Source organism: Macaca mulatta, chromosome 10 (assembly GCF_049350105.2).
Source record: "Macaca mulatta isolate MMU2019108-1 chromosome 10, T2T-MMU8v2.0, whole genome shotgun sequence".
Lineage (NCBI taxonomy): Eukaryota > Metazoa > Chordata > Mammalia > Primates > Cercopithecidae > Macaca > Macaca mulatta.
The window spans coordinates 116,624,359-116,649,210 of record NC_133415.1 but is presented as its reverse complement, the minus strand read 5'-3'; the positions used below and the strand labels follow the sequence as shown (position 1 = coordinate 116,649,210).

Genomic DNA, 24,852 nt, shown 5'->3' with positions numbered 1-24,852 from the left:
TCATCGTCGTGAGATCCTGAACTGAATCAGGTCTGCAGAGTCCCTTCTGCCACAAGGTGGTAAAGCCACAGCTCAGGGGTTGCAGCCTGGGCGTCTCTGCCGGGGCCTCATGGGCTCACCACTGGGGGTTTGCATACGGTAGCTGGGGATTTTGATGAAAATCGCCTCTTTTCTGTTTTGTTTTTTTTTTTTTTGAGTGTCTCGCTCTGTCGCCCAGGCTGGAGTGCAGTGGCGTGATCTCGGCTCACTGCAACCTCCGCCTCCCGGGTTCACGCCATTCTCCTGCCTCAGCCTCCCAAGTAGCTGGGACTACAGGCGCCTGCTACCACACCTGGCTAATTTTTCATACTTTTAGTAGAGACAGGGTTTCACCATGTTATTCAGACTGGTTTCTAACTCCTGACCTCAGGTGGTCCACCTGCCTCGGCCTCCCAAAGTGCTGGGATTACAGGCGTGAACCACCAGGCCGGGCCCTTTTTTCTATTTTTTTGAGGTGTGATATATTACATACACTAAACTACACAGATTTCAGGTGTACAGTTTGGATAGTTTCTTGTTTTTACTCGTAACACTGTATTGGGAAAATATTCATGCTCAGAGAAAAGTTGAAAAAATGAAATGGTGAAGATGCCTGCTGCCTAGATCCCCCAGTTAACATTTCGCTGTGTTTGCTTTGTTATATATTTGTCCATCTAATCACTAAAAACTCTTCTTATTTTTCAGTGCATTTCATTGCAGGCTGAGGCGTCAGGATACTTCATCCCAAAACACGTCAGCGCTCCACACCTTTCCATTTCTCAGTTAAATTCTCTTCACTCTGACGGGTGCCAATCGCAAGTGCATCTTTTCGTTTTCTTTTTTTTTTTTAGAGACAGGGACTCGCATTCCTGGGCTTTGATGATCCTCCCGCCTCAGTTTCCCGAGCAGCTGGGAGTGTAGTTCGGTACCACAGAGCCTAACTTCAAATGTACTTTTTGAGAAGTTGTGGTTTTTAAATTTGAGACAGGGTGATGCCCAGGCTGGAGTGCAGTGGTGCGATCTCAGCTCACGGCAGCCTCAACCTCCTTGGCTCAAGTGATCCTTCTACCTCAGCCTCCTGAGTAGCTGTGACTACAGGTGCACAGCACCACGCCTGGCTAATTTTTGTATTTTTTGTAGACATGGGGTTTCACTGTGTTGCCCAGGTTGGTCTTGAACTCCTGGACTCAAGTGACCCACCCGCCTTGGCCTCCCACAGTGCTGGGGATTACAGGCGTGAACCACCGTCCCCAGCCCGAGAAGTTTTGATAAATGCATGTACCCAAACCCTCCAAAGTGCAGCACATTCTCCCAGGGCCTCTGTCAGGCCTCCAGCTGGCTTTTGGGTGAGGCTCCTTTCTTGCATCAGTGTATTTGGGCCTACCCATGCTGCTGCATCTGTCTGCACTTCTTACCTTTTTCATTGTGGCAGCTGGATCACCTGAGGTCAGGAGTTCGAGACCAGCCTGACCAACATGGTGAAACCCTGTCTTTACCTTTTTCACTGTGGTGAGACTGTCTGTAAAAACAAAAACAAAAACAAACAAAAACAGCGTTAACCATTATGGTTCAATTTGGTTCAATTCTGAGACTCCTCTTCATGGTTTTTTGTTTGTTTGTTTTGAGATGGAGTCTCTCACTCTTGTTGCCCAGGCTGGAGTGCAATGGTACGACGACAGCTCACTGCAGCCTCCACCTTCCGGGTTCAAGCGATTCTCCTGCCTCAGCCTCCCGAGTACCTGGGATTACAGTCACCCAGAACCACACCTGGCTGATTTTTTTGTATTTTTAGTAGAGACGGGGTTTTACCATGTTGGCTGGGCTGGTCTCGAACTCCTGATCTCAGGTGATCCGCCCGCCTTGGCCTCCCGAAGTGCTAGGATGACAGACGTGAGCCACCGCGCCCAGCTTCTCTGTGGTCTTTTTTTTTTTTTTTTTTTTTTTTTTTTGAGACGGAGTCTCGCTCTGTCGCCCAGGCTGGAGTGCAGTGGCGCGATCTCGGCTCACTGCAAGCTCCGCCTCCCGGGTTCACGCCATTCTCCTGCCTCAGCCTCCCGAGTAGCTGGGACTACAGGCGCCCACAACCGCGCCCGGCTAATTTTTTGTATTTTTAGTAGAGACGGGGTTTCACCGTGGTCTCGCTCTCCTGACCTTGTGATCCGCCCGCCTCGGCCTCCCAAAGCGCTGGGATTACAGGCGTGAGCCACCGCGCCCGGCCCTTTTTTTTTTTTTTTTTTGAGACGGAGTCTCGCTCTGTCGCCCAGGCTGGAGTGCAGTGGCCGGATCTCAGCTCACTGCCAGCTCCGCCTCCCGGGTTCACGCCATTCTCCTGCCTCAGCCTCCCGAGTAGCTGGGACTACAGGCGCCTGCCACATCGCCCGGCTAGTTTTTTGTATTTTTAGTAGAGATGGGGTTTCACCGTGTTAGCCAGGATGGTCTCGATCTCCCGACCTCGTGATCCACCCGTCTCGGCTTCCCAAAGTGCTGGGATTACAGGCTTGAGCCACCGCGCCCGGCCTCTGTGTGGTCTCTAATTTGCATTTCTTTGATGGCTGATGATGCCATTCATAGATCTTTTTTGGTAAAGTGTCTGTCCAGGTCTTTCTGCCATGTTTCGATTGGGCTGTCCTCGTGGCGGCCGTGAGGCGCCGGCCGAGTGAGTGTCGTGGCTCAGCTCGTGGTCATGAGCATCGGGCGCCTGCTCTGCATCTGGGTCCCTGCTTTGGGGAAGTGTCTGTTCAGATCTTCTGCCCGTCTTTTATTACCCAGCGGTGAGAGTTCCTAGGTGTTCTTGTTCCAAGTCCTTCATCAAGTATGTGCTTTGCAAATATTTTCTCTTGGCCTTTGGCTCCTTTTTTCTTTCTTTCTTTCTTTTTTTTTTTTTTTTTGAGGCAGAGTCTTGCTCTGTCGCCCAGGCTGGAGTGCAGTGGCATGATCTTGGCTTACTGCAAACTCCACCTCCTGGGTTCAAGCAATTCTCCTGCCTCAGCCTCCCGAGTAGCTGGGATTACAGGTGCCCACCACCGCACCCAGCTAATTTTTGTATTTTTTTTTTTTTTAGTAGACATGGAGTTTCACCATGTTGGTCAGGCTGGTCTTGAACTCCTGACCTCATGATCCACCTGCCTCAACCTCCCAAAGTGCTGGGATTACAGGCGTGAGACACCGCACCCAGCCAAAACCCAACTTTTAGCATGGGAGAGTTCTTTCTGCTTATCCTGATTTCTTTTATGTGTTTTTCACCTTAATTTGTTACAATAATTTATATTTAAAATTTGGCTTTAAAATTGGGTGATTTTGGCCGGGCGCGGTGGCTCATGCCTGTAATCCCAGCACTTTGGGAGTCTGAGGTGGGCGGATCACCTGAGGTTGGGAGTTTGAGACCAGCCTGACGAATGTAGTGAAACCCCGTCTCTGCTAAAAATACAAAAAATTAGCCGGGCGTGTTGGCCAGTGCCTGTAATCCCAGCACTTTGGGAGGCCGAGGCGGGCCCATCACAAGGTCAGGAGGTCGAGACCATCCTGGCTGACACGGTGAAACCCCGTCTCTACTAAAAATACAGAAAGAGGCCGGGCGCGGTGGCTCAAGCTTGTAATCCCAGCACTTTGGGAGGCCAAGACAGGTGGATCACGAGGTCAGGAGATCGAGACCATCCTGGGTAACACGGTGAAACCCCATCTCTACTAAAAAATAAAAAAAACTAGCCGGGCGAGGTGGCGGACGCCTGTAGTCCCAGCTACTCAGGAGGCTGAGGCAGGAGAATAGCGTGAACCCGGGAGGCGGAGCTTGCAGTGAGCTGAGATCCGGCCACTGCACTCCAGCCTGGGCGACAGAGCGAGACTCCCTCTCCAAAAAAAAAAAAAAAAAAAATACAGAAAGAAATTAGCCCGGTGTAGTGGTGGGCGCCTGTAGTACCAGCTACTTGGGAGGCTGAGGCAGGAGAATGGTGTGAACCTGGGAGGTGGAGGTTGCAGTGAGCCGAGATCGCGCCACTGCACTCCAGCCTGGGCGACAAGAGCAAAACTCTGTCTCAAAATCAATAAATAAAATAAAATAAAATAAAATTGGGTGATTTTTATTTGAAGCCTCTTATGAGCTGAATGTGCACCCCCCACACTCGTGTGTCGGAGCCCCAGCCCCTGTGTGGCTGCGTGTGGGGAGGGCCTTGGAGGAAGTGATAAGGTGGTCACAGCCAGGCCCTGATCCCTGAACACGCTCGTGAGAATATCGCACCCACCACCCACTCTGCTCCCAGACTCCAGGGAGGGGCCCCGAGGGCTCACCTGCCACCGTCTGCAGGTCAGGAGGGGCCTCACCAGACACCAGGTCTGCTGGGACCTTGACCCTCGGACTTCCCAGTCTCCAGAGTGTGAGGAAACTAATTTTCGTTGTTGAGCCGCCCTGCCTGTGGTGTTCTGTCATGGCAACCCAAGCTAAGACAAAGCCTTAACGTGAGTTTGGATATAACCTGTACATTTAGTTCTAGAAATGCACAATTCATATGATGTATCATTGAGGGATTTGCAAAAAAATATAAAAAGGAGTCTAGTTTGGAAAAATAGAGTAGAGTCTGGAAAAATATCCTTTAAAGGCCTCCAGAAGAAGTCATAGGTAGCTCGACGGTCCAAATGTCACCATCCCCGGAGACTCCCACCCGCTCCTGCCAGGCTGGCCTCACCCCGTGTGCTGCCTGAGTGGGGGCCCTGTGCACCTGCCACGCCCAGCTCTCAGCTGCTGGACCTCACAGCACCACCCTGAGTGGCGTCTGTGAGCGACGTGTATGTGTTTGTTCCAGGGGTGTTTGCAGACGTCACCTCTGCCCCTGCTCCAAGTTCCCCCTGCCTCATGCCCCTGTGTTTCTGTGGTTCTGATCCCGATTCCTGTCAAGGACCACGGTGGAAAATCCATTCTCTTGCTGTGGGAAAATATCTGCAAGTCATCATTGCTCAGCATGTTCTGGGGAGTTTTGAGGCCCTACATACAGCCCCGCAGGAGGGAGGCTCCTCCATGAAGCCCTGGCTGGCCGGAGCTGACGCTCAGAGGAATATGTTGAATCCGTGACTCAAGTCGTCACCTGTTGTTGTTGTTGTTGTGGTTAAGTAGAAGCTTTGTTGAGAGATGATTCACGCACCATTCACCTGTTTAAAGTTTGCAGTTCAGGGGTTTTTGGTATATTCACAGTGTCGTGCAGGGATCAGCACAATCCATTTAGAACATTTTCCTCAGCTCAAAGGGAAACCCTGCCTCACTTAGCCCTCACCTGAGACCCCTCCCCAGCCCCTTTTTGCAGCCATAAATCTACTTTGTGTCTCTCTTGATTTGCCTGTTCTGGATATTTAATGGAAATGAAATGGTGTGTGGCCTTCTGTGTCTGGCTTTGTTCACTCAGCAGTTTTCAAGGCTCTTCTGCGTGGTTCTGTCTGGCTTCGTCCGATGTGCATGTTTTCAAGGCTCCTCTGTGTAGTGGCCTGTGTCTGTTCTTCAAGCCTTTTCATGGCCACATAATATTCCACTGTGGGAATGGACCGTGTTATGTTTATCCATTCATTCATCAATGGACTTGTCAACTGTTCCACCTTTTGCCTGTTATGAATAAAGTGCTAGGTGCGTCCTGTACAAGGTTTTCTGTGGGCTTTTGTGTCTTCATTTCTCGTGGGTATCCGCATGCCTACACGTGGAACTGCTGGGCCACGTGGTGATTCCTGTACGTGACGTTGTGAGGACCTGCCGACCTGCTCCCCAGGAAGGGTACTGTGTTGCACTCTTACCAGCAAGGTTCCAGGGTTCTAATTTCTTCCCATCCTTGCCAATATTATCTGACCTTTTTTTTGTTTGTTTTTTTTTGTTTTTGAGATAGGGTCTTACTCTGTCTCCCAAGCTGGAGCACGGTGGCTAGATCACAGCACACCACAGTCTCAACCTCACAGGCTCAAGTGTTCCTCCCACCTCTCAGCCTCCTGAGTAGCTGGGACCACAGGCACGAGCCACCACACTCAGCCAATTTTGTTTTAATTTAATTTTTTGTCCTGCTGTGTTGCCCAGGCTGGTCTTGAACGCCTGTTCTCAAGAGATCTTCCCATCTTAGCCTCCCAAAATATTGGGACTACAGGCGTGAGCCACGGTGTCTGGCCTGACTTTTTATTTCCAGCCATCCCAGTGGGTGTGTGATGGAATCGTGGCGTGTAGTGGAATCGTGGTGTGTGGTAGACTCGTGTTGTGTTTTGCATTTCCCTAGTGATGAGTGATGTTGAGCATCTCTTCATGTGCATCTTGGCCATTTATACGTCTTCTTTGGACAAATGTCTAGTAAGATTTTTTGTCCATTTTTATATTGAGTAACAGTATTAATCTTTTTATTATCAGATATATAGGTTGCAAATTTTTTTTTTTTTTGAGACAGAATCTTGTTCTGTTGCCGAGGCTAGAGTGCAGTGGCATGATCTGAGCTCATTGCAACCTCCGCCTCCTGGGTTCAAGCGATTCTCCTGCTTCAACCTACTGAGTAGCTGGGATTACAGGCATGCACCACCACGCCTGTCTAATTTTTGTATTTTTAGTAGAGGGGTTTCACCAAGTTGGTCTCAAACTCCCGACCTCAGGTGATCTGCCCGCCTCGGCCTCCCACAGTGCTGGGATTACAGGCGTGAGCCGCCGCACTCGGCCTGAAGTGCTGACATTTTAATTTTGATGAGTCCAACTTATTTTGTTGCTTGTGCTTTTGGTTTTGTATTTAAGAACCTATTGCCAAATCTGAGATCATGCAGATTTTCTTCTAAGAATTTTATAGATTTAGTTCTAACGTCATTGATCCATTTTGAGCCTCTCCTTGTCTTTGAGAGATGGAAATACTGCCGCCCCAGAAGCCTCTGACTCTCAGGCCCTCAGCCCTGGAACCGGGCCTGGAAACAGGTCTGCAGCCCCTCATCCAGGGAGGGCAACCCCCGTTGTTCTGAGTTGAGCCATCCTCCACCACCGCCATGGGGCCTGGGTTGGCATGAAAGGCCGGGCTCGGCGGAGGCTGTTGCATTGCTGGGGCAGGTGCCCGGCCCCCAGGGTGGGCTGGGCTCGATGCTGCTCTGTAGCTCAGGCTACATTTACGTCGTAAATTTGTCTCCTGTCCCACTTGGAGAGTCTGGGAACGACCCATGTGTCTTCTGACGTGTGTCCCTCTGTCCCCAGATGCGGACCTGTCCGTCACCGAAGCCAGCAGCTCTGACAGCCGAGGAGAGAGGGCCGAGCTCTATGCACAGGTGGAGGAGGGTCTCCTGGGAGGAGAAGCCAGCTATCTGGGCCCTCCCCTCACCCCGGAGAAGGACGACGCCCTGCACCAGGCCACCGCGGTGGCCAACCTGCGCGCCGCACTCATGAGTAAGAACAGCCTGCTGTCGCTCAAGGCCGACGTGCTGGGGGATGACGGTTCCCTGCTGTTCGAGTACCTGCCCAGAGGGGCCCACTCGCTGTCCCGTAAGTGCAGGCCCTGGGGGCCGCTTGGCTTTGGTGTGGTTTCGAAGGCTGAGAGTTGCAGGTCCTGGGCCAGGATGAGATGAGGCTGAGGGTCTGTCCCTGCGGCTCGGCCGCCTGCCGGCCTCCCTGTTCCGGGAGGTGGTGGGGCGGCGTCGCAGCCAGGACGGGCCTCTCGGGTCCACGGGGAGCTGGCTCTAGAGTGAGGAGGGAATGGACGCGGCTGTGAGGGCGGCGCGGCGCGGCGCGGCGGGCGGGGGAGTAGCCGAGTGCTCGCTGGAATGTTTCTCACCCGAGTCGCTGGGCCGAATGGGGGAGCCCGCCCGGGTTGCGCAGGCTCGGCGCGGGGGCCGGGGGTCTTTGTGCTCCAGAGACGGGCTCAGGCGCCCCCTGCCGGCCGCTCTGTGCGGAGGCTCGTTTCACGCACGGGAAATGGGGACGGCGATTGCACTTGGGGGCCTCACCTTGTGTTGCCTTCGCTGGGTAATGCTGGTGCCGTGTGACTTTTAAAGATGCGTCGGGTGTTGTGTTTAAAACGTAAACGTCCCCTGCCGAATCCAACCGACGACGCCGCTGCTGAGATGTGGCCAGAGGTTCAGTCCCTGCTGCGTGCGGGGCTCGCCCCAGACTGACCGACTTCCTGACAAGACGCGGGCGCTCGGCTTTAAGAGTTTAAAAAAAAAAAAAAAAAAAAAAAAAGCAAAGGGGCCGGGCGCGGTGGCTCACGCCTGTAATCCCAGCACTTTGGGAGGCCGAGGCGGGCGGATCACGAGGTCAGGAGATCGAGACCATCCTGGCTAACACGGTGAAACCCCGTCTCTACTAAAAATAAGAAAAACTAGCCGGGCGAGGTGGCGGCGCCTGTAGTCCCAGCTCCTCGGGAGGCTGAGGCAGGAGAATGGCGGGAACCCGGGAGGCGGAGCTTGCAGTGAGCTGAGATCCGGCCACTGCACTCCAGCCTGGGTAACAGAGCCAGATTCCGTCTCAAAAAAAAAAAACAAAAAAAACAACAACAACAAAAAAAACACGAGAAACCCACCGCAGCCAGCCCCCAGCCAGCTGCCTTCTGGTCTTGTGCTCACGTGAGGCCCCTGGGCAAGGCCCGGTGCTGGCACCTAGTGCATAGTTGGTGCTCAGCGTGCGACTGAGAGTGAGTGAGATGCGTCCCGTTTCTCTCCAGGGGAGGAGGCAGCGAGTTCGGAGTGTGAGAGGCTCCCACCTCCGTGGCTGGCGTCCAGGCGTGATGAGTGGTGTGGACCCATTGTTTCCTAAGTATTGAGTGAAGCGAAGGAAACGTGCCAGCCGTCCTTGATGCTGGGATTTGGGAAGTGTCTGTTTCTTTACGCTGCTCTAAAAAACAGTATTTTTACAACTTTGTTTCCATGAGCACTAAAATATCCTTTCGAATTTTCGCGTTGGTGTGAGCACTGATGCCAACTGTTTGTGGGTAATAAAGACTACATGTGGAAAGTGGTGTTCACCTTCCCTTTATTCTGCGTACTCAGCACGGAGCTGCGGGCCGAGGGGTCTTGGCCCTGAAAGTGAGGCCCAGGGCTGAGCGCTGCACAGATGGACAAGCTGCGGGCTGGGCTTTCGCAGACGTCCTGAGGCCGCACTTCCCACATCTGAAAAACAGGGCTGGGGGGTGCTACTTACACAGCTGTTGTGAATTCAAACAAAATAGTGTTTCTAAAATATCGAACACAGTGCAGGCAGAGCGTTTGTGATTTATGCTCCAAAATGTTGGCCCCGTCCCCTCTTGAATGCAAAAGTGTACTTGTTAGCAGAAATGGTTGGATTTGACCAAACCCTGGGGTACTGGGACCTTTCCAGGAAGCGGTGACAGGGCATGTAGGCATCCTGCAGCCGGCCAGATGGAGTGCTGGACACATTTCGTGGGCATCAGGAGGGACAGGCTGGGTGCGGCCAGCAGCGCATGCCCGTGGGTGTGGTCGGAGGGGGATCCCGGGCCTCCCTCACCGCCCTCCCCTCTGACCACCTTTTCACATGGGGGGCTTGGGTGCGTTTCCTCTGGATGCTCTCAGACCGTCGTATACACTCAGGGCAGGGACCCCGACACACCCAGTTCCTGAGCGGCACTGCAGGTATGGCTGGTGCGTCTTGGTCGTTCAGAATGACTGTGGGAGCCTGGGCAACGTGGCGAAACCCCGTCCTTACAAGAAATTAGCCAAGCATGATGGCGCCTGTGCTATGGTTTCAGCTACTCAGGAGGCTGAGATGGAAGGATCGCTTGAGCCCAGGAGGTCGAGGCTGCAGTGAGCCGTGATTGCATCACTGCCCTCCAGCCTGGGCCACAGAGTGAGACCCTGTCTTTAAAAAAAAAAGCTGTTGGACTTGGGGGAAGTGATTTGTTTGTGCTTTTTCTACTGTTTCTGCGTCTTGACAGCCTTCCCTGGGTGTGGCTTCGTCCGTGAAACCTTTGTTGGTGTGTGTGCAGCAGATGGGGCCGGAGGGCACGGCTTCCCCCCAGACGTCCATTTCACCCGCGGCAGCTGGGCCATGGCCCCCGGTGCCAGTGTCTGACCTTGGGGAGCACACACCCCAGCTCGGCCTCTGCGGCCCTGGCAGTTTCTCCCCTTCCTCCTCAGGGCCTTTCTGTTCTGGGCCCCTCCTTTCAGGAAGGGAGCCCCTGAGCGCGTGGGGGGGAATGGCCGCGGAGCCCGAGGCTGGGACCTTGAATGGTTCTGGCTTCTTCCCAGGGCCTCTCCCTGCAGTGAGAGTGCTGTGTCCTCTGCATCCTGAGTGTGTCCTAAATCCTGGAGGTGGGGTGAGGGCACACCCGGCACTCCTGGGTGTGTTTGTGTGTGGGTGCATGCAGTTTTTTTTTTTTTTTTTTTTAGAGACAGGGTCTCACTCTCTCGCTGAGGCTGGAGTGCAGTGGCACTATCTCGACTTGCTGCAGCCTCTGCCTCCCGGGCTCCAGCAGTTCTCCTACCTCAGTCTCCCAAGTAGCTGGGACTACAGGTGGGTGCCCCCACACCCCACTAATTTTTATATTTTTAGTAGAGACGGGGCTTCACCGTGTTGGCCAGGCTGGTCTCGAACCCCTGAGCTCAGGCGATCTGCCCACCTCAGCCTCCCAAAGTGATGGGATTACAGGCGTGAGCCACCGCACCTGGTCCCATCTCACTCGATTTTTAGTACAGCTGTGACTAATTCCAGGTGAAGTTGGCTGGTGGGTCTTTTGTTATTTCTCTTAAGTTCTAGCCTCCTTTTTAATATTCTAAATTTTCCATCTCTCTTGTAAGAATTTGCCCTTTTGGGCCAGGTGTGATGGTTCACACCTGTAATCCCAGCACTTTGGGAGGCTGAGGCAGGTGGATCACGTGAGGTCAGGAGTTTGAGACCAGCCTGGCCAACATAGCGAAACCCTGTCTTTACTAAAAATACAAAAAATTACCCAGGTGTGGTGACAGGCACCTGTAATCCCAGCTACTTGGGAGGCTGAGGCAGGAGAATCGCTTGAACCCAGAAGGAGGAGGTTGCAGTGAGCCGAGGTCACGCCATTGAGCTCCAACCTGGGCAACAGGACCAAAACTCAGTCGGGGCGGGGCGGGGGGGAGAATTTTCCCTTTTGTTTTCTGTAAATACGGTTTAGAAGTTGTCAGCATCCTTTGCTTGTCGGGCTGTGAACTGGATGACCCAGACGCCTGCCCAGCAGACAGAGAGGCCCTAGAACTCGGCAGGGGACAGGTTATTTTAAAACATAATTTTCTGGCATTCTGCGTGGCTCCTCCCTGTTTCCATCATGCACTGAGATAAATAATAGAAATACTTAGAAAAAAACTTGGATTTTCCAAAGTTCTGTGGTCCTCCCTCACTGTCATAGGCATTCGGTCCCCGACAGGTGGTCCCACAGAATCCTCGCGGAAGTAAACCACGGACACTGGCGCCTGCGTCCAGGGAAGCCTCAGCCGAGGCGCCTCCGTGTGATTTGAACGTGGGGTCCAGGGGCCTGGCCTCTGTGGGGGCTGCCATGGGGGCTGCCGTGGAGGAGGAACTCCTCAGAGTTCATGGCGCAGCCCTGCTCGCTGGTACCTGGGTGGACACCGATCGGGGGAGAGAACTGAACTTCGGGGTCTGACACCGTCTGTTGATCTGACGCGTTTAACACATGGACTTCTAATTCTCTCAACACTGTGCGGGAGCAGCAGGCCCGGCGGGACCCCATCGCACCCCTCTCTCCCTCCCCGCCTTCTGGAGGGGCATGGACGCAGAGCCGTGTCCTCCCATTGCTGAATGTGGGGGTGACTGTGGGGTCGGCGAGAGGGGGCAGCTCACTGTGGCTTGTGGCGTGGCCCCCCTATCCTGTAGCTCTGGAAATTCGACCCTGAGCCCCGGGGGCCACCTGCTCCTCTCCTCTGCTCCATCAGAAAAGACAAGAGCGGCCTTGGCTGGGCGAGGGCCCCCGGTACCCTGCCCTCAGAGCGGAGGGAATGCAGCTTCAAGTCAGGAGAGCTCCGAAGAGGGCCTGGGAGGGCAAGTGGCCCCTGCTGTGGTCCTAGGGGCCCCTGCTGTGGTTCTAGGGGTGTGGCTGCTCTGCCAGGCGTGGCTGGTCCTGACTTGCGACCTCCTCGTGACGTGGCCCCTGCTGTGGTTCTAGGGGCGTGGCTGCTGTGCCGGGCATGGCCGGTCCTGACTTGCGACCTCCTCTGTGTGCTGGTTGCAGGCGATGAGCATTTCCAGGGCTGGGCCTCTTGTTAGCGTGGTCTCTAGGGTGTCCCGTCGAACGCATCTCCCAGTGGCCTGGTGTGCTGTGCAGGAAACAGGGAGACACGGCGGTCCTCACTGTGTATCCACTGCAGCTTTGTGGCGTGGGGTGCTGGGGTGGGGATCCCACCACCTGCCCGGTTCTCCTCATCATGAATGCACCATGGTTGAACAAATACAGCCCGGCCATGGCAATTTTGCACAAGAATGGGATGGTGGTCACAGATTTCTGAATTTAGAGAACCATTAAATATGCAGGCAGCAGGCACAGAGCAGCCGACACTCAGAGGGCCTTTGGGGATGGTTCTGGAACATTCTAGAAAAACTGAACTAGTTTCCTTGGATTTGTAGGACCAATAACCTTGGCTTGGCTGTTAAATTAAACAGATGGCAGTTTCGTTAGTAGACCACCAATCTCTGACATCCCTTTCAGAGGACTTGCTGTACTTCTCATTTGATTCCGTTGAACTTTGCTCTGCTTACTTTTATTCCTTTTTCAGCATTTCAGCAGTAGGCTGGCCTCCTCCCTGTTAATAGTCATTGTTCACCCAGTAGAAACCATGAAAAGTGTCATTTAGGCTGTCATCAGAACATGGCTGCCCACAAGTTGTGCTGGGCTGGCGCTGACCTGGGGCCTTGAGGTGTGCGCTGCCTTCATGTCTGCAAACAGCACAAAGATGCCGACTTCACACAGACAAGAAGAGGATGTGCCACTGGCTGGCCGACGGCCGGGGACAGGAGGCTCTGAGCCCCACATCAGCCGTGCCTGGAAATGTGGGACGCGGCCTGTGGAGTGTTGCCGGTGTAACCCCCCTCACTCTTTTAAAGAGTCAAGGATTCTAGGGACAGCCATGGCGGTGCGGTCCCGCCTCCCGTGAAGCTCATCCCAGCTCCCTGCAGTCCCCTCCTGGGGGCACTGCTTCCAGCCGGCTAGTTACTGGAGAAGGTGGCTGAGCCCAGGCATCAGGAGGCGTTTTGCAGAGAACAGTCTCAGCTTGTCTTTGTTTTGGTTGTGGTTTAAAGGCTGTTTCCCTCTGGTATTTAGAGGATGAATCGAGAACTTTACCTTGGTTCTGGATCGAGACTGGAATCGTGAACAGTTACCGACCAAAGGGATTTGGTGGACGTGCATTTTCAGGCAGCCCAGGCCGGCGCGCCTTGGTGTTCTCATCAGGAGAGCATTTCTGCAGTCCAGACGTGTTCACACTCCGACTCCGTCCACCAAAACCCTCTGTTGGAATCACTTGGCTCCCAGGAGAGAGACCCACCCTGGAGAAGTCACGGGTGGAGACCCCAGACATTCGGGGTCGGCCAGCTGATCAAAGCACTTGAACACCTGCCTCCAGCGAGACCCCCGGGTCATCACCGGGCTCGCACCGCATACCGGGAAGATCATCGGTGCTTCTGGAACTCTCTAGAACCCAGCGGCTGGTACGCGTTCCCGTGGGTGAGACTCCTCCTTTCCTGTGTTCCCAGGGCCTGGGTCCCTTTGAGGGTCACTGATGGCAGAGCAGAAGCCCCTCCAGCCTCCACCCTCCACCCTCAGAGCCACAGGATGGGCTCTGGGGAACCGCCAGACCCAGCCCAGGGAGCCGGCGCTGCCTCCCCCAGCTCAGGTAAGACACCAGGGTGGCCAGCTTTGTCTGGGGCAGCTGGGCCAAACACTGGGGGCGCGGTGACCCTGACACCCATGTGCTCGTGGCCACGACCCAGATGAGCCTGGGCATCTCCAAGGAGGCTCTTTGGTGGCACCTGCTCTCCATGTGCCCTTCTCTCCCACCCTCAACTCACCCAGGTACAGAGAAAACCCATTTTAGGTCAGCCGAGTTGTTCTCTTTTGCAGTAGTAATTGTTCCACTCCCATAGCAACAGGTTGCATGAAGTTGAATTGGTTTTTATATTTTGAGCAATTTTTTTTCCCCTAACGTAAAGACATTCAATTCATGTCGCAGTGGGTTGGAAACATCAGTTTCTAGAGCTCAGTGGTGGTGGCCGGTCCTTTCCAGGCCTGGTCACTGCCTATTTCTGGCCAAGCCCCGACTCAGAGGCCACTGCCCCAGCCGGAGCCGTGCAGAGCCCTGGTGGAAGGTGTTCTCCTTCCTGTGCCTGAAGTCGCAGGGTCTCTTCTGTAAAGAAAGGGCCATGGGGCGTGTTTGCCTCCTTGGAGAAAAAAAATTCTTTTTTTTTTTTTTTGAGACGGAGTCTCGCTCTGTCCCCCAGGCTGGAGTGCAGTGGCACAATCTCGGCTCACTGCAAGCTCCGCCTCCCGGGTTCACACCATTCTCCTGCCTCGGCCTCCTGAGTAGCTGGGACTACAGGCGCCCGCCACCACGCCTGGCTAATTTTTTGTGTTTTTAGTAGAGATGGGGTTTCACCGTGGTCTCGATCTCCTGACCTTGTGATCCACCTGCCCCGGCCTCCCAAAGTGCTGGGATTACAGGCGTGAGCCACGGCGCCCAGCTGAAAAAAAATTCTTTAACAAGAGCTCAACCCACTTTTTTTTTTTTTTTTTTTGAGATGGAGTCTGGCTTTGTCGCCCAGGCTGGAGTGCAGTGGCGCGATCTTGGCTCACTGCAAGCTCCACCTCTGGGATTCAAGCGATTCTTCTACCTCAGCCTCCCAAGTAGCTGGGACTACAGGTGCCCTGCCGCCACGCCCAGCTAATTTTTTGTATTTTTAGTAGAGACAGGGTTTCACCATGTTACCCAGGATGGTGTTGATCTCCTGACCCCATGATCCGCCCACCTCGGCCTCCCAAATTGCTGGGATGACAGGCATGAGCTGCCTCAGCCTCTCACAGTGCTAGGATCACAGGCGTGAGCCTCCTCGGCCTCCCAAAGTGGTGCCTGGCCTCAACCACACATTTTGGATTTTGAAATTAATTGCTATTGCTACACGAGTCATTTCTCACAGGATAGTGTTGGTGGTGGGCGTTAATGTTTTGTTAATGCATATTTTTTTTAGTGTCTCTTCATTGAGAATTAATTACAGTCTTCCTTTCCAGATGGCTGTTGACAGGCTGTCTTTGTAGCGACTGGACAATGTCCCAGGTGAGTAAGGGTGGCAGAGCATCCACCTAGAAGTCTTGCCGCGTTTATCCCATCCTGACGGTCTGTAACTTGTCTGTCTCTGGTTCTAGATGGACACTTCTCATGGCGTGGAGAGCTGGGCGGAGCAGTCCTCTTCCAGTGTTGGCTCCGCTGGCACCAGGGTGGGTTTCTGCAGGGCCTGTGGCCTGTCCAGGATGCCTGAGGAGTCTTCTTTCAGCCCAGGCCTGGATGGACTTGCCCAGCCCTGGGAGCAGCCAGTGTCAGGACGGCTTGGCCTCGCCTGGAGCTCCTTGGGTGCTGACAGCTTTACCCTGAGGCCAGCTAAGGAGCCCCGTGAAGCAAGTGACAAGCAAAGGCACCTGCTGGAAGTGGTTTGGGACAGAACTGTGGGTGCCTCTGGTCTGTGTGCTGGAGCCAGCGTTTGCATTTGCCTCGATGCTGCAGCCAGGGCTTTGATGACCAGGTCCCGGTGGCCGGCTAGGTGCAGCTGCCCATGCGCGAGAACTCTCAAGTGTGTTGGAGCAGGGGGGAGCTGGGTGACTGCACAGCCGTGTCTGGGAGGGGACGTCTGCGGAGAGCTGTGACCGGGAGCCGGTGTGTGCCTTTCTGTGGTCATTTCTCGAGTCCTCTGCCGGCCGCTGCCAGGTGAAGGCGTCTCCGTGCCCAGCTGGTGGGCAGGTGGGGCAGGTGGACCTCCAGCTTCTGCCTGATGGGGTTCAGATGACCGAGATCCCACGGGATTGCCAACATGTGGGGACGGGGGCTTTCGGGGACAGGAAAACACGCCCCCATCCATGGGAAGTGGAGCCACACAGCTCTAACCCAGCGACTTTCTAGGAAGATCTAAGGACACAGCCTGCCATGGCGTCCTTGGTGGTGTGTGCCTGGCGTGTGCGCGGCGCTCTACGTGTTGGCGTGGAATCACAGGAATGTGCTGCTTTTCAGAAAGAGCGCCCCGCGGTGCCCTCGCCCGTCCTCGTCAGACGAATTAGGTTCAATGTCAGCTTTTGGCCGGGCGCGGTGGCTCAAGCCTGTAATCCCAGCACTTTGGGAGGCCGAGACGGGTGGATCACGAGGTCAGGAGATCGAGACCATCCTGGTTAACACGGTGAAACCCCGTCTCTATTAAGAAATACAAAAAAAAACTAGCCGGGCGAGGTGGCGGGCGCCTGTAGTCCCAGCTACTTGGGAGGCTGAGGCCGGAGAATGGCGTGAACCCGGGAGGCGGAGCTTGCAGTGAGCTGAGATCCGGCCACTGCACTCCAGCCTGGGTGACAGAGCGAGACTCCGTCTCAAAAAAAAAAAAAAAAAAAAAAAAAAGTCAGCTTTCTATTCAGAGCAGGTGGTTGTGGACTTGTTGAGCTCCGGGGACCCAGAGCAGCAGGTGGGCTCAGGAGGGAAACAGGCATCCCCCATTCCAGATTCTGGAATCACCAGAAGTGCCATCTGGCAGGGAAAGTGGCGTGTCGGGGGAGCCCACTCCCAGACCAGAGACGTGTCCCGCAATCTGCCCAACAGCCCATCCCCTTTCCGGAAGGTCCCCATCTTCACTCAGCCAGTCTCGTCTGCTGGAGCCTCCCCTAGTTGCTCAAATCTTTATTCCTGAGATGAGTTTCTGAAGATGGAGAAAAGTGAGATTTCTAGCGAGGTTTGGGGCATTTTACCAAAGGTGACTTGCGCTCTGCTGGCGTCTGCGAGAGTCGGGAGAGCAGTCCACACAGGCCGCGCCTTCCGAGCTGCCAGACACCTCTTTATGCAAATGCCTGTTGGAACTGTAATGTCAGTCGTAGAGAAAATGAAGCTTTTCTTTTTTTATTGGTCAAAATGGGATCTCTTGGCCGGGCGTGGTGGCTCATGCCTAAAATCCCAGCACTTTGGGAGGCCGAGGCAGGCGGATCACCTGAGGTCAGGAGTTCAAGGCCAGCCTGGCCAACATGGTGAAACCCTGTCTCGACTAAAAATAGAAAAATTACCCGGGGCTTGGTGGCGGGCGCCTGTAATCCCAGCTATTCAAGAGGCTGAGGCAGGAGAATCGCTTGAACCCGGGAGGCAGAGGTTACATTGAGTGGAGATCACGCCACTGCTCTCCAGTCTGGGCAACAGGAGTGAAACTCCCTCTCAAAAAAACAAAAAGAAGATCTCTCAGCTGTTGGACCTGAGATGATATGTCTCAACCTGGGCACCGTGACAGAAGAAACGTGTGGCATCTGACTGTGAGATTAGTCCACGCCTAGGTTCTGCATTCATGGGTGGGGCACACCCTGCTGCTGTTGAAGCAGAGACATCAGAGGCTGCCCGACGACTTTGCCCTTTGCTCTCCAGGGTGAGCAGCAGGTGGGGCCAGCAGGGAGAGCGTTGTCTTGGGGGATTGATAAGGAGGCCTGGTTGTAGAGATTCTCTCCGCACCATTTTGCTGAAAGAGTTTGGTTAACTTTTTGAAAACAATTTAAAAAGCATAGACATGTGCCATAGAACCTAAAAAAAATATGTTCGTGGCAGATAGTAAAATGATAAAGGCTATAAGAACATTTTTAGGATAGATAGCAGTATGACTTTATCCTTACTTCTGACATTCTTTCCCCTGAAACTACACAGACATTGATTCAGCATATAAAGTTTTCAGGCCGGGTGCAGTGGCTCACGCCTGTAATCCCAATACTTTGGGAGGTTGTGGCAGGAGTACTGTTTAAGCCTGAGAGTTCAAGACCAGCCTGGGCAACACAGGGAGACCTTGTCTCTACAAAAAAATTTAAAATTAGCTGAGTGCGGTGCTGTACATGTGTGATCCCAGGTACTCGGAAAGCCAAGGAGGGAGGATCGCTTAGGCACAGGAGGTTGAGGCTGCAGTGAGCCGTGATTTCACCACTGCACTCCAGCTGGGCCACAGAGCAAGACCTTGCCCAAAAAACAAAAACAAAAGCAACACACACAAAGGTATTTTCAGCACATTCCCTTAAATATTTCTTCTCCTGTTTTGAAATATTATTGCTTAGAGATTAACTTCAAAGAGATTTTTAAAAAATGTATCAGTAAGTAACATTAGTCTTCCTTAAAAAGAGAATTTCAATAATAAAAGCCTGGTTCTTTCTTTAGGTCCCTTCATTGCCACAAAGCTCGCTTCCTGTCTACAAAATTCATTCTGGGTTTCTTGGCATATTCACCGTTTTCACAAAATGTGAATGGCCTCACAGACCTGGGTGCCCATCAGTATAGCAGTCCTGTGTGTCTGTGTGTGTCTGTAGAAATTAAGACCTCTGGTAATCCCAGCACTTTGAGAAGCTGAGGTTGGAGGATCGCTTGAGCCCAGGAGTTCAAGACCAGCCTGGGCAACCTGGTGAAACCTCATCTCTACAGTTACTCTGGAGGCTGAGGTGGAAGGATCACTTGAACCCAGGAGGTCGAGGCTGCAGTGACCCGTGATTGCACCACTTCACTCCAGCTGGGCCAGAGTGAGACCCTGTCTCAAAAAAGAAAAGAACCCCACACACGTAACCCATCCGGGAAGGGGGCCAGTGCAGGTGGGACAAGGCTGTGATCCTTGAGAGAAGAGAATACAGACGAGCTGCCCTTCACCCCAGCAGTGTTGCTGGCGTATTTCCCAAACCCTGGAACAGGAAGTGGAGCCTGAGCGGACGGCAGTGCACGGATACAGAGATTGTCCTTCAGGGTAGCCAGAGGAGCCGGGACTTGGGTAAAATCCCAAAAGGCAAGAAACAAACAGGAGGACCCCAACCTCTGCATACAACTGCCCCCCCACCCCAACCCTCTAAGCCACACACACACACATGCACACAGAGCAACACTGCAAGAACCAAGCAGAACAGCGCTGGGTGGGAGGCTACGCCACACGGCAGCACAGCAGCGATCTCCGTGGTCATGCACGTGAAGACACAGGCTGGAGGCCAAACCCCGGCAAGGTGAAGGAGATCCAGGAAACACCCTGGACTTTCAGGTGAGACCCCAGAGGGACCACATCTCCCGAAGAGGGACCACATCTCCCCGAAGAGGGACCACATCTCCCCGAAGAGGGACCACATCCCCCCGAAGAGGGACCACATCCTCCCGAAGAGTGACCACATCCCCCTGAAGAGGGACCACATCCTTCTGAAGAGGGACCGCATCCCCCCAAAGAGGGACCACATCCTTCTGAAGAGGGACCGCATCCCCCCAAAGAGGGACTACATCATTCTGAAGAGGGACCACATCCCCCCCAAGAGGGACCACATCCCCCCCAAGAGGGACCACATCCTTCTGAAGAGGGACCACATCCCCCGGAATAGGGACCACATCATCCTGAAGAGGGACCGCATCCCCCCAAAGAGGGACCACATCATCCTGAAGAGGGACCGCATCCCCTCCAGGAGGGACCACATCCTTCTGAAGAGGGACCACATCCCCCCGAAGAGGGACCACATCCTCCTGAAGACCCCCGAAGAGGGACCGCATCCCCCCGAAGAGGGACCACATCCTCCTGAGGAGGGACCGCACCCCGCTGAAGAGGGACCGCATCCTCCTGAAGAGGGACCACATCCCCCTGAAGCTTACTTCCTGCCCTTCACTCATTCCCCAGGAGTAAAACCAAAAACAGAATCAGACCAGTCCTAAAAGTTAAAATGAAGCCTTCATGGGATCAGAGGAATTCTCCAGAATCTACTTAGCAGAGACAAAAGCAAACCACCACCATTATAAAAGACAAACTTAAGTGTCTTTGGAAAAAGATGCCGATGTCTAAAGTGTGGCCTCCTTCTTTGATTTGCCATATCTAGCATCTACTAGGAAATTACAGGGCAGGTTAAATACAAGGGCCAAATGACTAAAACCACCCAGAAAAAACAGATATTGCAGTTATCAGGCAAGGACTTGAAGACATCTGTAACATATGCAAGAAAATTGAGGAAATGGGGCCGGGCGCGGTGGCTCAAGCCTGTAATCCCAGCACTTTGGGAGGCTGAGACAGGCAGATCACGAGGTCAGGAGATCGAGACCATCCTGGCTAACACAGTGAAACCCCGTCTCTACTAAGAAATACAAAAAACTAGCCGGGCGAGGTGGCGGGCGCCTGTAGTCCCAGCTACTCGGGAGGCTGAGGCTGGAGAATGGCGTGAACCTGGGAGGCGGAGCTTGCAGTGAGCTGAGATCCGGCCACTGCACTCCAGCCTGGGCTATAGAGCGAGACTCCGTCTCAAAAAAAAAAAAAAAAAAAAAAGAAAATTGAGGAAATGATGGATAAGATAGATTAAAAGATGGGAGACTTTCAAAAGAATTTGAATGTATAAAAAAGAAGTGGGCTGAGAACAGTGGCTCATGCCTATAATCCCAGCACTTCGGTAGGCTGAGACGAGCAGATCACCTGAGGTCAGGAGTTCGAGACCAACCTGGCTAACATGGTGAAACCTCATTTCTACTAAAAATACAAAAATTAGTTGGGTGTGATGGCATGTACCTGTGATCCCAGTTACTTGGGAGGCAGAAGAATCGCTTGAACCCGGGAGGCAGAGGCTGCAGTGAGCTGAGATCGCACCACTGCACTCCAGCCTGGGTGACAGAGCAAAGACTCTGTCTTAAAAAAAAAAAAAGAAGTGGAAATTTTGGAACTGAAAATACAATATATGAAATGAAGAATTATTTGGAGAGTCTAAAAGCAGTCTGGACACAACAGAAGGTAGGATGAGCAAACTGGAAAACCGGCTCATGGAAAATATCCATGCCAGGGCTTAGAGAAAAATCGAAAAGAATGAGGAAAAAGGCAAAGAGACATGTGGAACATAGTGAAAATGCTTAATGTATGTGTAACTGGAGTTCCAGAAGAGGAAGGGAGAGAAAATGGAGCAGAAGCAATAGCTGAAGAGATAGTAGCTGAGAGTTTTCCGAAACTGATGAAAGATACCAACCCACAGATTCAGGAAGCTCAGTGAACCCTAAGCAGAACGAATACCATACAAAACAATAAAACAACAAAAACAAAACAATCTAGTACATTATAGTCAAACTGTTGAAAACGAAAAACACAAACATCTTGGCTGGGCGCAGTGGCTCACGCCTGTAATCCCAGCACTTTGGGAGGCTGAGGTGGGCAGATCATCTGAGGTCAGGAGTTCGAGACCAGTCTGGCCAATATGGTGAAACCCGGTCTCTACAAAAGTACAAAAATTAGCGAGGCATGATGGTGGGTTCCTGTAATCCCAGCTACTTAGGAGGCCGAGGCAGAAGAATCACTTGAACCTGGGAGGTGGAGGTTGCAGTGAGCCGAGACTGCGCCATTGTACTCCAGCCTGGGTGAGAGAGCAAGACTCCGTCTCAAAAGAAAAACAAAAAAAAAACCTTAAAAGCAGCCAGAGAAAAAGTGCTTAACATTCAGAAGAACAACACTGATGGCTGACTTTCCCAGAAACCACAGAAGCTAGAAGATAATGAATGATGTCTTTGAAGTGCTGGAAGGAAAAAGGTGGCCAACCTGGAACTCTATACCCAACAAAAATATTCATCACAATTTTTTTTTCTTTTTTTTTTTTTTGAGACAGAGTCTCGCTCTGTCACCCAGGCTGGAGTGCAATGGTGCGAACTCTGCTCACTGCAACCTCCACCTCCTGGGTTCAAGCAATTCTCCTACCTCAGCCTCCCCAGTAGCTGGGATTACAGGCGCCCGCCACCACACCCAGGTAATTTTTTGTATTTTTGGTAGAGACAGCGTTTCACCATGTTGACCAGGCTGGTCTTGATTTCTGGACCTTGTGATCTGCTGGCCTCGCCTCCCAAAGTGCTGGGATTACAGGCATGAGCTGCTGTGCCCAGGCTTTGTCACAAATTAGGGGTATATAAAGCATATTGTCATGCAAACAAAACCAGGAAAATTCATTGCCAAATGACAAGAGGTACTAAAAGCCCTTCAGGTGAAAGAAAAAGTATCCCAGATGGGAGCGCAGAACTGAAGAAGGGAGTAAAAAAACACCAGAACGTGTCTGAGCACAGGAGCCATGCCTGTGATCCCGGCACTGTGGGAGAATGAGGAGGGAAGATTGTTTGAGGCCAGGAGTGTGACACTGACATAGCAAGATCTCATCTCTACAAAAAAAAAAAAATTGGTTTTTTGTTTTTTTTTTTTTTTTTTTTTTTTGAGACGGAGTCTAGCTCTGTTGCCCAGGCTGGAGTGCAGTGGCCGGATCTCAGCTCACTGCAAGCCCCGCCTCCCGGGTTCATGCCATTCTCCTGCCTCAGCCTCCCGAGTAGCTGGGAGTACAGGCGCCCGCCACCTCGCCCGGCTAATTTTTCGTATTTTTAGTAGAGATGGGGTTTAACCATGTTAGCCAGGATGGTCTCGATCTCCTGAACTTGTGATCCGCCCGTCTCGGCCTCCCAAAGTGCTGGGATTACAGGCTTGAGCCACCGCGCCCGGCCAAAAAAAAAAAAAAAAAAAAAAATTAGTTTTTATTTTATTGATTGACTGAGACAGGGTCTCACTCTGTCACCCAGGCTGGAGTGTAGTAGTTTGATCTCAGCTCACTGCAACCTCTGCCTCCTGAGTTCAAGTGATTCTCGTGCCTCAGCCTCCTGAGAAGCTGGGATTACAGGCACCCACCACATCCGGCTAATGTATTTTATTTTTAGTAGAGACAAGGTTTTGCCATGTTGCCCAAGCTGGTCTGGAACCCCTGGCCTCAAGTGATCTGCCCACCTCGGCCTCACAAAATGCTGGGATTACAGGCATGAGCCACCGTGCTTGGCCTATGAATGTTTTTTAAAATTAGCTGGGTGCGATGGCTCATGCCTGTAGTTCCAGCCACTTGGGGTGGGAGGATCGCTTGAGCCCAGGAGGTCAAGGCTGCTGTGAGCCGTGGTTGCACTGCTGCACTCCAGCCTGGATGACAGAGCAAGGCAGTCTCTTATATATAATTTTAAAAAAAGAAAAGAAAAGAAAGCACCAGAAAGGGCAACTGTGTGAGTAATAGAAAAGAATCTTGATTGTTTAAAGCAACAATTGGCCGGGCGCGGTGGCTCAAGCCTGTAATCCCAGCACTTTGGGAGGCCGAGGCGGGTGGATCACGAGGTCAGGAGATCGAGACTATCCTGGCTAACATGGTGAAACCCCGTCTCTACTAAAAATACAAAAAACTAGCCGGGCGTGGTGGCGGGCGCCTGTAGTCTCAGCTACTTGGGAGGCTGAGGCGGGAGAATGGCGTGAACCCGGGAGGCGGAGCTTGCAGTGAGCCGAGATCACGCCACTGCACTCCAGCCTGGGAGACACAGCGAGACTCCGTCTCAAAAAAAAAAAAAGCAACAATTATAATTTTGGAGATTTTTAAACCTAAATAGAAGCAAAACATATGACACTATTAGCATTGGGGTAGATGAGAGTTAATTTTCGTGTGGTTCTGGTTCTTTATAGTCACGTGAATGATGACTAAAAATAGTAAAATAAAGTAGTGTGATTCAAAGGCTCAATGAGGAGAAGAAATGGAATAATACTTGATCCAGTTTGGATGTGTGTCCCCACCCAAATCTCATGTTGAACTGTGATCCACAATGTGTCCCCACCCAAATCTCATGTTGAACTGTGATCCGCAATGTTGGGCGTGGTGCCTGGTGGGACCCTTCGTGAATGATTTAGCTCCTTCCCCTTGGTGCTGTCCTTATGATAGAGACAAGATCTGGTCAATCAAAAGCATGTGGCACCTCCCCCATGACCCTCTCTCTTGCTCCTTCTGCCGCCGTGTGAGACACTTGCTCCCTCTTTGACTTCTGCCATGATTGGAAGCTTCCTATGGTCTCCCTAGAAGCTGATGCCACCATGCTTCCTGTATAGCCTGCAGAACCATGAGCCAGTTAAACCTCTTTTCTCATAAATTATCCAGTTTCAGGTATTTCTTTATAGCAGTGCAAGAATGGCCTGATACAATACTTGATTAATTTGAAAGAAGGCAAGAAAGGAGGAATAAGAACAAAAAGCATAAAGGACAAATAAAAAACAAGACGATAGCCCCAGCCACATCAATAATTACATTATTAAAAATGAACAAAACACATGCCCTGTTTTTAAAAACTATTTTTTGGCTAGGTATAGTGGCTCACACCTGTAATCCCAGCACTTTGGGAGGCTGAGGTGGGAGGATCACTTGGGGCCAAGAGTTTGAGTCCTACCTGGGCAACATAGCAAGACCCCATCTCTAAAAAAATTAAATAATTAGTTGGGTTTGGTGGTGCACACCAGTGATCCAAGCTACTTGGGAGGCTGAGGCAGGAGACTGACTGAGCCCAAGAGTTTGAGGTTACAGTGAGCTATGATTGTGCCACTGTACTCTAGCCTGGGTGATGGAGCAAGACCCTATCTCTACAAAAGAAAGAAAAGAAAAGAAAAGAAAAAGATGAATCAGCAAACACCGAAAAGGAAGTCAGTATAGCAGTCTTAATATCAAAGTAAACTTTGGGAAGTATTACTCAGAGGGACTGGCATAATGATAACTAGTCAATTCAGTAGTAAAATATAACAATCCTAAATGTGTATTGCTTCTAACGGCTCAGATTTTTTTTTTTTTTTTTTTTTTGGAGAAGAGTCTCTGTTGCCCAGGCTGGAGTGCAATGGCGCGATCTTGGCTC

General features: G+C 52.3%; 2 protein-coding genes across 6 annotated transcripts in view; one reads left to right on the top strand and one right to left on the bottom strand.

The window, feature by feature from the left end:
- Positions 1 to 24,852, bottom strand: part of DNAJC5 (DnaJ heat shock protein family (Hsp40) member C5) — a 222,650-nt gene that overhangs the window by 172,404 nt on the left and 25,394 nt on the right. The window lies entirely within an intron of this gene.
- ZBTB46 (zinc finger and BTB domain containing 46) overlaps positions 1 to 24,852 on the top strand; it is a 96,371-nt gene that overhangs the window by 52,541 nt on the left and 18,978 nt on the right. For all 5 annotated transcript variants that reach the window (XM_028828738.2, XM_028828740.2, XM_028828741.2 and 2 more), the window contains exon 3: positions 7,199 to 7,483. In XM_028828738.2, the coding sequence (XP_028684571.1) occupies positions 7,199 to 7,483 (285 nt within the window). The remainder of the gene's footprint in view (positions 1 to 7,198; positions 7,484 to 24,852) is intronic.